The 13,427-nt window shown below is 31.6% G+C and overlaps 4 protein-coding genes across 6 annotated transcripts in view; 2 read left to right on the top strand and 2 right to left on the bottom strand.

Moving 5' to 3' along the window:
• LOC105452001 (39S ribosomal protein L4, mitochondrial) overlaps positions 1-461 on the bottom strand; it is a 1,691-nt gene extending 1,230 nt beyond the window's left edge. Inside the window, exon 1 of the mRNA XM_011692763.1 lies at positions 45-461. Coding sequence (XP_011691065.1) covers positions 45-344 — 300 coding nt within the window. The 5' untranslated portion in view covers positions 345-461. The remainder of the gene's footprint in view (positions 1-44) is intronic.
• Positions 462-488: 27 nt separating this feature from the next.
• LOC105452000 (tRNA-specific adenosine deaminase 1) lies at positions 489-2,422 on the top strand. Of its 2 annotated transcripts, XM_011692761.1 has the most exons (4): positions 489-574; positions 835-1,556; positions 1,669-1,923; positions 2,044-2,422. In XM_011692761.1, exons 2-4 carry the CDS (start codon positions 877-879, stop codon positions 2,321-2,323), a joined length of 1,215 nt encoding a protein of 404 aa, XP_011691063.1. In that variant the 5' UTR covers positions 489-574; positions 835-876; the 3' UTR covers positions 2,324-2,422. The 2 variants fall into 2 exon arrangements, with proteins under 2 accessions (XP_011691063.1, XP_011691062.1); XM_011692760.1 differs by lacking the exon at positions 489-574 and having other exon boundaries at positions 629-1,556.
• A 41-nt stretch (positions 2,423-2,463) lies between these two features.
• Positions 2,464-4,747, bottom strand: LOC105452003 (probable RNA 3'-terminal phosphate cyclase-like protein). 2 transcript variants are annotated; one of them, XM_011692766.1, is made up of 7 exons: positions 4,450-4,747; positions 3,933-4,004; positions 3,519-3,685; positions 3,268-3,442; positions 3,031-3,181; positions 2,765-2,869; positions 2,464-2,677 (listed from the first exon to the last, which is right to left on the bottom strand). In XM_011692766.1, exons 1-7 carry the CDS (start codon positions 4,589-4,591, stop codon positions 2,533-2,535), a joined length of 957 nt encoding a protein of 318 aa, XP_011691068.1. In that variant the 5' UTR covers positions 4,592-4,747; the 3' UTR covers positions 2,464-2,532. The 2 variants fall into 2 exon arrangements, with proteins under 2 accessions (XP_011691068.1, XP_011691067.1); XM_011692765.1 differs by having other exon boundaries at positions 3,765-4,004; positions 4,450-4,746.
• Positions 4,748-5,221: 474 nt separating this feature from the next.
• LOC105452004 (pre-mRNA-splicing factor SYF1) lies at positions 5,222-13,159 on the top strand. The gene is made up of 15 exons (XM_011692767.1): positions 5,222-5,402; positions 5,513-5,661; positions 5,759-6,080; positions 6,273-6,572; positions 6,673-6,814; positions 6,915-7,066; positions 7,148-7,368; positions 9,125-9,287; positions 9,367-9,480; positions 9,597-9,759; positions 9,844-9,953; positions 10,193-10,396; positions 10,485-10,707; positions 10,787-10,933; positions 12,858-13,159. The coding sequence occupies exons 1-15, from the start codon at positions 5,361-5,363 to the stop codon at positions 12,932-12,934; spliced, it is 2,529 nt and encodes an 842-aa protein (XP_011691069.1). The 5' UTR covers positions 5,222-5,360; the 3' UTR covers positions 12,935-13,159.
• Positions 13,160-13,427: the final 268 nt, after the last annotated feature.

Below are 13,427 nucleotides of genomic sequence, written 5' to 3' on the forward strand. Positions count from 1 at the left end.
TATATATATATATATATATAAATAATTATACACGATACACTTACAACCCAGCGATACATTCTTTGCCATCTCACATTCTGATGAATGATGTCGATACGGGGAGCAGCCGCATAGATGTGCGGATGTAAGGTGACTAGGCCCAATTTCTTTTCCTCTACAGTTTTCAAATTCTCTAGCCATACTTGTCGAGGCTTTTGGTAGAAATTATTTCCATCGTCGTATCGTATCTTGGATATTATCGGAACGATCTCTTCAACTTTTGCTCGATTCTCTATGCTCGTGCAATATTTCAACGATGGACACATAGCTCCTGGCAATTTGTTAATAATTCTCCAAAATAACATTTTGTTGATAAAACCAATTTTATTCGAGCCTCAACAATATCAATATCAACGCATACACTTGGATAACCTATTTGATATTTCTGAATGTGCGACATGCGACATGTCTCACCGCACGTCATAAACCTTGCTAGTACCAGCAGAGAAACCTAACGCCATCTAAAGAAGTGGGTGTACTATATAGCAAAATCCACATTTTTGCACATACAGTCAAAATACTCAAAATAATGTTGGTACAATCGGACCTTAATAATGTATACATACATACATACATAAGTGAAAGATATATTTTTTAAAAATTTATATTTATACACTTTATTTTTAAAAATAATAGATTTTAATGGATTCAATCATAAAATAAAAAGGCATACATACATCATATCTAATCTAAAGCTGCTGCTTTTAGCTCTTTAGTTTTATATCTTTATATCGTAGAACGTGTAATGTACATGATAAAATTTATAAATTGACACATATGGTCTATCATTATTAGATTTATCAAGATATTCAAGCAGATTTATATGAAGATTAAGTGATGGAAAATTTTGCGGATAATGTAGCTAGGTTATGTATGGAGAAATACAATTTTCTAAAAGAAACTGGTAAACCTAATGTCCATGAATGGACTGTGTTGTCTGGCATCATTTTAAAAAACACCGATGGTTTATTGTCTCTAGTAGCACTCGCTACTGGAACGAAATGTTTAGGCGACTTGGAATTGACAAAGGGTACTCGAGCTGATAAAAAAAAAGAAGGTTCTCGATTAAGCGATTCGCATGCAGAAGTTCTAGCCAGGCGTGCATTTATACGTTATTTGTACGAGCAGATCGACTTAACTTTGAGTGGCTCTGAAAGTGCAATTTTCTCGCGAAATAATGAAAATAAAATAGAATTAAATAGCGGTATATCATTTCACTTTTTTTCAAGTCAAACGCCTTGTGGCGATTGTTCCATTTTCCCTAAATTGGAAACAAATAACGATATTAACGATAGCCTGCCTCCTGCATATAAGATTAGACGTGTCAATACTGCTGGACATATTATCGCAGAATCAATTAAAGATGTATATAGAACAGGAGCAAAATGTGTAAAAGGAGAGGAAGCACAGGATCCTCATTTGCCTGGTATTGATTATCATATCGTAGGTCCTTTGCGTACCAAACCAGGTAGAGGAGATCCCACGAGCAGTTTGTCTTGTTCAGATAAGATAGCAAAGTAAGTTTGTGGAAATTTTATATAATATATATATATATATATATATAATTATTCTGTGAATAGATATTGCATACCTAATATTTACAAACTGACAATATTTTTGTTGTTCAAGGTGGCTCATTCTTGGTTTACAAGGATCACTCTTATCATTGTTAATACCTGCACCAATAAAGCTGGAAAGTATCACGATTGGAGGCGACTGTCCATTTTCTCTGGATGCCATGGAACGTGGGTTATATAAGAGATTTAACAATAAGTTGGTCAAATTCAAGATTTTTCAAGCAAAAACTGCTTTTGTACACAAGAAAGGACAACAAAGATTACATCCCTGTCCAATAAGTATTATATGGTGTGCTGTAAGGAATAGGTATTGATCGATAAGTATCTCTAACATGTATCACACAATTCATACATCGATTACTCAACTATATTTTTATAAAATTTTTATACAATTGATAAAATAAAATTTACATGTTTTTATGTGCAGTGCATTAGAAATGGCAGTTGCTGGCAGAAAACAAGGAGAAACGAAAAAGAAAAAAGGCAATAATTTACTTGTAACTAGACGAATGCTTTTGCAAAACTTGTTACAAATTTTTGATAAATATCAGAATTACTACAGTGAAATTAGACATCCAAAAAAGATTACGTATTACGATTGGAAGCAATGGTCAATAATTTATCAAAACAAGTGGAAACAATTGAAATGTCAATCATTTCATAATTGGCCATGTAAACCGATACATTTGCAAAATTTTACATTATGAAATTATCGTACATACAAGTGTCTCAGATACCTGTCTCTCTCAAGAGCATATTTTTGTACGCAGTAAACAAAAATAAACTCTTCTTTCTATTATTTATTACTACTGATGTATAATGTTAAAGATAAGAGTATATATATATATATATATATATATATATATATATATATTTATTTAATACAATGCTGTTTGCAGTAATAACATTTACAACATTACAGAGTTCGTTTACTTATATTAGTATAACCTATACCTAAACAAGTTAAACGTACTTGCGACGTTTCATCTTCTCCTTCCTTGATTTGTTCTATCTTGAAGGTAATTCCAAAAAAGTCCCTTAAGTCACGTAGAAATTGTACCCTGAAAATAACCCACAAATATAATCATACTTCCTTTTTATACATATATTGCAGTTTGCATGTAATATAAATAAAAAAAAAAATTCACATCGCTGGAGTTAACGATCCTACTGTAACTTTGCAAACATCCTTTTTGCCAAGAGCCATAAATGCAGCAGTCATACTTTGAAAAGAAGAATCTACACATCCATTCCTATAAATCAATAAATTACAAGAATTTCAATAAAGAGTAGCATTGTATGTTTATGAGAGTATGTTTATAAGGAAAATATAACGTAGAAATAATACAAACTTGTTAACAATTGAAATAACGAAAAAGAGAAGGAAATGCATTAGAAAATATAATCCTTTTACCTATAAATTTCATCTAAAAGTTTCATTGCAGCTTCTTTGCCAAGATCTTCAGGTACACATGGCAATGAACCTGTTGTCATTAATGGAGAGAATGCTTGCCCACTAAAAAATATTTCTTCAGTAGTTTCTGCTGTCAATGTGACTCCAAAACCTGATAAATAACAAATTACAAATAATTATTACACATTTAGATGAATATACATTATATATATATTATATGTATATATGTGCACATACCTGGAGACTTTCCACTGCTTGATCTTTTGCAATGGTCTGCATAAATATATACATCGGGTAAAAACTTGAGAAGAATACTTTTTGCTGATTCAACAATACGATTAGCAATTGCTGGGGAAACTCTTATACTACATGCAGTACCCCTAATACGTTTTACCATTCCACTATCTTCCAACTGGCAAAAAAATAAAATTTACATTATTACAAAATAGTACATGACATATAAATGTGAGTATCTAAAAATTGAGTACCTGAACCGTTTTAAGATTACGGCTAATTGGACATTTAAATTGTACTTCTCCACCTCCCAAAGGTGCTACTCCTCTTTTGCGAATAGTTAATACAACTTCATTGTCACCAGACAGAAATCTTTTCAGTATTGGTATACCAGCAGTCTGAATTCTGTCCACTGATGGATCTTGTAATACATATATTAATTATTAATTTTTACTTTAATAACACAAGTATATATTGCTGCTTGATATATTGTCTGGTACCTATAGTATTATTGGTCACACCTCTGAGCTTCAAATCAATAGGACTCTTACAAAATGGAGCAAGTATCATAATTGCTTCCAAATAATAACCAATACTTCTTTGCAAGCTACAGTCATGTTCCAATTCACCACCATTTAATAAACCAGGATTATAATATATACTGGTACCTGTTTCATTTAGCTCAATTTTTGTACCATTAGTCATCTTATCCAATAGACGAATAAAACTAATCTCGTATTCTAATATAAAAACAATTGACATATAATTATTTAAAAAAGTATATTATATTATTGCATACATAGCTATTATATATATATATATATATATATGTATTTACTACAACCAGTGACAACAGTAAATATTAATATTAATATTGAAATAATGTAGCAATTAAAAGAATAACGAAATATATTCTTATGGTAATAAAGATTTTATTTTATTATTTAATTTAATTTAATTGCTGCAATAAAATATTGCCATTTAAATTTTGTTTGCTATACCTTGAAAGCTAACATTTTCATTTAACATTTTTCCAAAGTCAGAAAAAACAAAATTATACGTAAAGAATTATTGATAATGTTAAGATATAATTTTTGTATTCAAATTATTTACATATTTTAATTATATAGGTAGACAATCAATGAAAATATTGACTGATTTATATATTTAAAAAATATTACTAACCTTTAAGACCGGGATCATCATTTTTCGTTCTAATATTTGTAATTCTCACTGGCTTTCCAGATAATGTGGATAATAATAAGCGATATCTAAGATAATTGTTGCCCTCATATATAAGTATTTTGTTTTTTATTTTAGCTGGCATTTTTTAAAAATTTAGGTAAATATATATAATCTAATCATGTGCATACGCGTTTGCGAAACTTGATGTAAAATATACATACATACATACACGTGTCACATCTGGTCACGCCAGAAAGGATCACACATGTAAGCACATGTGAGAAATTTATGTATTTCTGACTGAAACTAGTTATTAAACTAGTTATTATGCCGCCTATGGTGGCAGCCTTAGGGAGGATTCACATTAGAGCGGAAAAGCAGAATGCGGAAAGATAGAAAACCAATCAGAAATTGCACTTAGCTATCAAGTGCTGCACTTGGTAGACCAGAGAGGATCCTGAAAGCGGCTATGCTCACGACCAAAGAGGATCCTGAGAGAGCGGTCATGCTCGCGATTTAGCTGCGATGGCGATTGAGCTGGTTTCAGCGCCTCTGGAGTAGTGGACATTGAACTACCAACTAGAGAGACCAATGAGAAGCACGTGTTGGACGGAAAACGTGCTTCTTATTGGTCTCTCTAGTTGGTAGTTCAATGTCCACTTTCCAGAGGCGCTGAAACCAGCTCAATCGCCATCGCAGCTATCGCGGGCATGACCGCTCTCAGGATCCTCTCTGGTGATAGGCCTGATAGCCAATGTGGAGTCTATCTTATATGTCTATGGCCTTAGCCGGAGTTGGAGTCGGAACGCACCTAACCTAAATCTTGGATTATTCCAAGAATTATTGCGTGTTTATAACTGCGATGGTATGTTGACAATATAAAATTATAAAATATTCTTAGAAACGTAAAAATGCTGGAACGTAAAGATGACGAAGGAAATTTATATGCTTTTGTGAGTATATTTTATATAATTTATATAACGAGTGTTTACATATAAAGGCGAATACAACACTTAGGCGTATTTGTGTGATAAGATTAATAATTGAATTATAAATAAAACAGAATGAGGAGGATTTACCATATGAAGAAGAAATTTTACGAAATCCATATTCAGTGAAACATTGGCAACGCTATATCGATCATCTTAAAAATACAAACAGTAAAAATTTAAATGTGGTATATGAACGAGCATTAAAAGAACTTCCGGGAAGGTAAAATAATAATAATTCTTTTATATATCTTTACAACTGTACAACTTACTACAGTATCAAATTTTAAATATTGTGTATTATTGATATTGATTGACAGTTACAAGCTGTGGTATAATTATCTTCGACAACGTGTGAGTCAATTAAAAGGGCGATGTATAACAGATCCATTATATGAAGATGTTAATAATGCATTTGAACGAGCTTTAGTATTTATGCATAAAATGCCACGTATATGGATGGATTATTGTACGCTAATGACCGAAGAATGTTATATAACACGAACGCGTCAAGTGTTTGATCGGTCTCTTAGAGCACTTCCTATCACGCAGCATCATCGTATATGGCCATTATATATTCATTTCTTAAAGAAACATAATGTTTATGAGACTGCTGTTAGGGTCTTTAGAAGGTATTTGAAGGTATGTAATAATAACATGCATAATAAATATTTGTACTGCTTTTTTTATCTCTCTCTCTCTTTCTCTTTCTCTCTCATATTCTTTGATCGTGGCAAAAATTAACTTCTTTAAAAGAATTTATTTTTGACAAGTGCCTTAATTATGTAGGTATATTATATTTACTGTTTATTTTTCGTACATGTTTATATATAGCTAGCACCAGAAGATACAGAAGAATATATAGAGTATTTGATATCAATTGCAAGACTTGATGAGGCTGCTGTAAAACTTGCGCAGATCGTCAACCAGGACGATTTTGTATCGAAACATGGAAAGTCTAATCATCAACTATGGAATGAATTATGTGATTTAATATCAAAAAATCCTTCCAAGATTAAGTCTTTGAATGTAGATGCTATTATTAGAGGCGGTTTAAGACGATATACTGATCAATTAGGACCTTTATGGAATTCATTAGCAGATTATTATGTCCGAAGTGGTCTCTTTGAAAGGGTATTATTAGCTTTGTACTTGCAAATTTAATTAATTTATGCTTACATTCATGTACACATATGTACACACATTAAACCCATTTATAAATCATTTTATTTAGGCGAGGGACATTTATGAAGAAGCTATACAGACTGTTACCACCGTCAGAGATTTTACGCAAGTTTTCGATGCTTATGCGCAATTTGAAGAACTTAGTCTTAAGAAGCTTATAGAAGAAGCAGCAAAAAATCCTACTGAAGAAGGTAGCTAATGTACACACATTAATTTAGACTAATATAAATAATACAAATATTGTTGCATTATTGTTTTAATTTTATCTAATTATATCTCTTCTTGTATTAGATGACATAAAATTAGAATTGAGACTGGCGCGATTGGAACATCTTATGGAAAGGAGGCTATTGTTGCTCAATTCTGTATTATTAAGACAAAATCCACACAATGTAGCGGAATGGCATAAAAGAGTAAAACTTTATGAAGGGCAGCCACATGAGGTAAAATGGGCTATGGAAATTTTATAAATGAATATCTGTTTTGGAATAAATTCAATTGTTAATCAATATGCTTTCCTGTAGATAATTAATACATACACAGAAGCAGTGCAGACAGTGCAACCACAGTTGGCAGTTGGTAAATTGCATACATTATGGGTTGCGTTTGGTAAATTTTATGAGGAAAATGGACAAATAGAAGATGCTAGAGTAGTATTTGAAAAGGCGACTCATGTTCCGTACACCAAAGTAGACGATCTTGCTTCAGTATGGTGTGAATGGGCAGAAATGGAAATTAGACATGGGTAAGGTTTATTTTATCCTATTATCTATCACATTTGTTTTGTTATATACAAATAATCAAATGCTATAAAAAATTAGTACATATATGATTAGTATATTTATGTATTAATATGTACACATATATAAAAAAAATATTTTTAAATTTGGTAAGTGTGTGTACTATACAGGGTGGTGTCTATGTAAAGTGTTACAAGCTAATAACTCTGAAAATATTTGTCGTATTAAAAAGTTGTTCATGAGAAAGTTTCATGTATTAGAGGAGCCTTTTTAATTACGTAAACGAAAATCCTCCACCACCTCCCTCCCTTGAAGGCGGCGGGGGACTTAACTTCAAAATTTCAAATTAAACCTCCTATAAAATGTTATATATTTATATTCTATGAGAAAAAAATAAATAAACTTTATCTGACACATTTATGTGTTTATCATTAATTTGAATGCACTCTACTTTTAAGTTTAAATGCTTATAACTTTTGATAGAAGCATTTTCCAAAGAAATGTTTCAGATAAAGTTTACTTATTTTTTCTCGTAGAATCCAAATATGTAACATTTTATAGGAGGTTCCGTTTGAAGTTATTAACTTATTCCTCATCCCCTTCAAAGAGTGGAGAGGGGGGGGGGGAAATGGAGAAAGACTTGTTTACACAGTCAGAAAGGCCCTTCTAATACATGAAACTTTTTCATGAACAACTTTTTGATACGTCAAATATTCTATTAATATTCTTAAATAATCTTAGTTATTAGTACTTGTTATATTAGTATGTAACTATTAGTATATAACTATTATGTATTGTGCTATTAGTATGTAACACTTTACATGGGCCACCTTGTAATCCTTGTGTGTGTGTGTGTGTGTGTGTGTGTGTGTGTGTGTGTGTGTGTGTGTGTGTGTGTGTGTGTGTGTGTGTGTCGCGTGCGTGCGTGCGTGCGTGCGTGCGTGCGTGCGTGCGTGTGTGCGTGCGTGCGTGCGTGCGTGCGTGCGTGCGTGCGTGCGTGCGTGCGTGCGTGCGTGCGTGCGTGCGTGCGTGCGTGCGTGCGTGTGTGTGTGTGTGTGTGTGTGTGTATATATATGTATGTATGTATGTATTATATATATTTGTTTTAATATATAGTATTAATATACTTGTTTTAATATATAGTAAGAGTATATATTCGATAAACTTTTCTATTCAATTTACTGCTCTACTTACCTATGATATAACACACCCACACTCACACCCCCACACCCACACACACACGTACATCCACACACACTCACACACACACACACACACATACACACACCCACATCCACCCCCTCCCCTCTCCCCACACACACACCCTGTAGGTAAGTAGAGCAGTAAATTGAACAGAAAAGTTTATCGAATTTTACGAGTTTCTCATTGTCAGTAATTAATTTTAAAATCGTTAAAATTAATTCGAAAAATTAGTTAATCGAGATCTAAGAATGTGCATCCGTGCGATTCAATGACAAGAAACAGTCTAGTATTACGTATTATTTGTTGTTATAGACACGAGCTCTTTCCAATGTTTCGTTGCATACATAATAACCACAACATCGTCGGGCTGTCTTTTCGTCAAATTTCGCGTAACCACATGCTGATTCGCGGATTCTTATTAATTTATTTTTTATTAGATTAGATTATTGAGAAGCTCACAAAATTTTTATTCAGTTTAACTCGCTTCATCTATTCACAAGAGATTGATATAATTAATTTAATTATCAGACATCCGATATATGTATATGTATTGTGCAGGAACTGCAAAGAAGCTTTAAAACTCATGCATCGTGCTACTACAATGCCAGCTAGAAAAGTAGCATACCACGATGAAACGGAAACAGTACAAATGAGATTATACAAATCTTTAAAAGTCTGGTCTATGTATGCAGATTTGGAAGAAAGTTTTGGAACATTCAAGGTATGTTTAAGTTTTTCATTTATGTTATTTAATTTATATTATAAAATTAGTATTTTTAATTTTACGTTTGTTATAATAGACTTGTAAAGCAGTGTACGACAAAATAATCGATTTGAAAATCGCAACTCCTCAAATTATCATCAATTATGGATTATTTTTGGAAGAAAATAATTACTTTGAGGAAGCATTTAGGGTATGTTGAATTTTTTTATTAATTAATTATATGTATAATGATAATTTTATAGTGTCTTGCAATATGATAATGTTGTAATGAAATGTCAAACTCATGTATGCATCTTGCAATTTTAGGCATATGAAAAAGGTATTGCGTTGTTCAAGTGGCCTAATGTTTATGACATTTGGAACACATACCTCACAAAATTTTTACACCGTTATGGTGGTACAAAACTAGAACGTACCAGAGATCTGTTCGAGCAATGTTTAGAATATTGCCCACCAAAATATGCCAAGGGTATACAACTTATGATTTATATCTTATTAACTTACGTATTATGTATTGTAATAAGAGAGAATAAATAATCTCTATTTATTATAGCTTTATATTTGTTATACGCAAAGCTAGAAGAAGAACATGGCTTAGCAAGACATGCCATGTCTGTATATGAACGTGCGACGAATGCTGTTCTCCCGGAAGAAAGATTTGACGTAATGTTTTTTTTTATCGATACATTCTTTTCTTCTTGCTGTTCTACAAACAGCTTATGTATAAATTTCAAAATTTCTGTGCAAAGAAATTTGTATTTCTTTGTTGTATGCTTATATACATATGTATATATTTTTTCAATCAAAATGTAAAATATTTTCTAATGTAAAACTTGATAATATATTACAGATAATATTTAGATATTAATTTCACATTTGAAAAATAATTTCTTAATTCGCAGATGTTCAATATATATATAAAGAAAGCTGCCGACATATATGGTGTGCCGAAAACTCGACAAATATATGAAAAAGCTATAGAAGTCTTGAATGATGAAAACACAAGAGAAATGTGTTTACGATTTGCAGAAATGGAGACCAAGTTAGGAGAAGTAGATAGAGCAAGAGCGATATACGCGCATTGTAGCCAAATATGCGATCCGAGAGTATGATATTATATTTAATAATATATTTCAACAGCGAGTTTTAGTTATATTACTCATTTTTCACGCATTATATTGAATAATCACGCAGGTCACGTCCAACTTTTGGCAAATTTGGAAAGAATTTGAAGTCAGGCATGGAAATGAGGATACAATGCGTGAAATGCTTCGAATCAAACGTAGCGTGCAAGCTATGTATAACACTCAAGTAAACATGATGTCTGCACAAATGTTGAATAACGCATCCAATCAAATATCGGATGTTCCAATGGATGCTATGCGTTTATTAGATAGTAAAATTACATCTAGTGCAGGTAAGATTCTTTAAATTCTTTTATATTTTTTAAGTTTTTACAAATCTTGAACAATTTCAATAATCTTGAATTGATGCAGATAATGCAGCTGATATCAAAGGAGGCATCAAATTTGTACGTGGTGTAACAGAAAAGGATGGTAAACCTGAATCTCATGTGAATAATCCAGATGAGATTGATATCGATATAGATGATGAAAATGATAATGACGCAGAAATAGAAGAAGGTACTATAATATATCTTATGTATAAGCATGTATAAGCTATTTTTGTGTCATTCTTGACATCGGTTAAATTCATTTGATTCATGCTCGCGCCATGTATGTACACGCCACCCATCATACGAAGGAAATGCTTTTTATCAAATCTCAAAAATTTTGATAAATAAATCTGGTACGCTCTATCGAATGGTGATATCTTCGGATCCAAACAGAAATGGACTATTCAGACAGGAAGCCATTTTTTCAAAGATTATTTGAAAATTATAGTTGATATTTTTCAAAAAAATGCTTGATATAAAAGTTGAGATAAATATTTTTTCATGTAGAACCCGAATCTACAATAAAAAATACCATATTTCATTTAGCAAACTTTGACTTCCGCGTATCCGATTTATTTATCAAAATTTAATTTTTGGAATTTTTGATAAAAACCACTTCTCTCATTTTTAAATGAATGATGCAGGTGCTCTGACAAGGACTTACCTTTCGGTCACTCTCCGAATTTAATGAAAAACTTGCTACACTTGTATATTTAATAGACACATTTTTTTTATCGGCAATGGTGCAGGTGTAAGGGTGCAAACTATTTCTTGTAGTGATAAGCTTGTAGCGAGTACTTAATTCCTTGCATTTCAGTTTATAGTATTAGAGCTATTTCGGAATTTTAGAGATGATAAGAGACTATCATTTTTCTCAAAAGCAAAGACAATGTAAACAATTATAGAATAGCGGATCCAGTATGGCGATCTGATAAAATTAAAAATATTATCTCTTTGCCGAACTCGGGAATAACCGACGAGGAGGTGGCGAGTGTCTATTCCCGTTTGTTTTTTTGTCTTATTATTCATATTTTTTGTTTATATACCTTTTTACATGTTTTTCTTTCTTTTTCAAGGTTTTTCTTTTTTTTTTATAACTCACTTCTTGCGCCTTGTTTATGTATATATATTTTTTTATTTTATATTCTTTATAGAAATAATATTAAAAAAAATTCTTTTATACATAAAGAATTCGCACATCAAGCACGCTTTATGATAGTTATATTATTGCACAGTGCACACACAGCTTCATAATTTTTAAAACAATTAGGTATCTACAGAATTATTAAACTCATGTGGATTCCCTTGTAAATATATCCATTTTTGTACTAGGAATACTTAAACAAATTTATAAACCGAGAAGATAGCTGATTATAAATAAGTGATTGATATTGTTTCGTAAATGTAAGATTACATACGTATAAAATAACTATATCTGAAAGATGTTTAATAAAATTTTTTAAAATTCTGAAGCCGAAGACATTGAGAGAAATGGCCAAAATTCGTGAACATTTAAAACATTGGATAAAAGAATTTTTTTAAATATCATTTCTAAAATATAAAATAAAAATAAAAAAGTAGACATAGGCAAGGCGCAAGATATAACATAGTTATAAAAAAGAAAACTTATCTAAAAACATGTAAAAACATAAAAAATATAAAAAAATAATAAAAGACAAAATGGGAATAGACACTCATCACTTTTTCGTCGATTATACTAATCCTGGATTTAGCAAAGAACGAGATGAGATTTTTGAATTCATCAAATCGCTATAATATTGGATCCGCCATTTCAAATTCTATAATGTTTACGTTGAATTTACTTTCGGAAAACATGATAGCCTCTTATCCGAAATTCCGAAATAGCTCTAATACCGTGAGCTAAAATGCAAGGAATTAAACACTTATTCTTATCACTTCAAGGTGAGTAGTTTGCACCATTGTCGATATAAAAAAATAAAAAGTGCCTATTATTTTTGCATACTTTACAAGTGTACCAAGTTTCATTAAGTTTGGAAAATGACCGAAAGATAGGTTTACTTGTGAGACACTCTCTGTGTGTATATATACGTATATAGTACATTTTGTTTTAATATTCCATTTATTTTCAGATGTACCGATCGAGAAACAAACTATACCGTCACAAGTATTTGGAAGTTTAAAAGCAATTCAAGCTGAAGAGGATTGAGGTTTTAATTAGATAGTATTGTGATTGATTAATGTCTACGTGTGCAACTGTATTGCAAGCATCGACAATTAATTAGCAACTATAATCTTATAAAACCTATTATTTTGATTATTAAATCCATTGTTTAAGTCTCCTATTATATTCATAGAGTCGTATTATGTATTTATATCAATTTTTAAGTAATTCTTAAATAAAACAAAAGTATGTATATACAATTACAAGGTATTTAAGTTGTAAGGTCTTGAAAATTTTTCTCGTGTCTGAGATTAGAAACAACTAAGCGGGCTAATTTAATATAAAATTTTTTGATTGGTGGTACAGGTACAGGTTTTACTTAAAAAATCACAAGATATAAAAAATGGTGATGGGTAGTTGAGGTGGTGGCGGTAGTGGGTGGTGGTGGTGGTGGGTGGTGGTGGTGGGTGGTAGTGGTGGGTGATGGTGGGTGGTGGTGGTGGATGGTGCTGGATGATGGTAAGTAAAAAAAATTTTT

This window comes from Wasmannia auropunctata, unplaced genomic scaffold (genome assembly GCF_000956235.1).
Source record: "Wasmannia auropunctata unplaced genomic scaffold, wasmannia.A_1.0 LD336039.1, whole genome shotgun sequence".
NCBI lineage: Eukaryota > Metazoa > Arthropoda > Insecta > Hymenoptera > Formicidae > Wasmannia > Wasmannia auropunctata.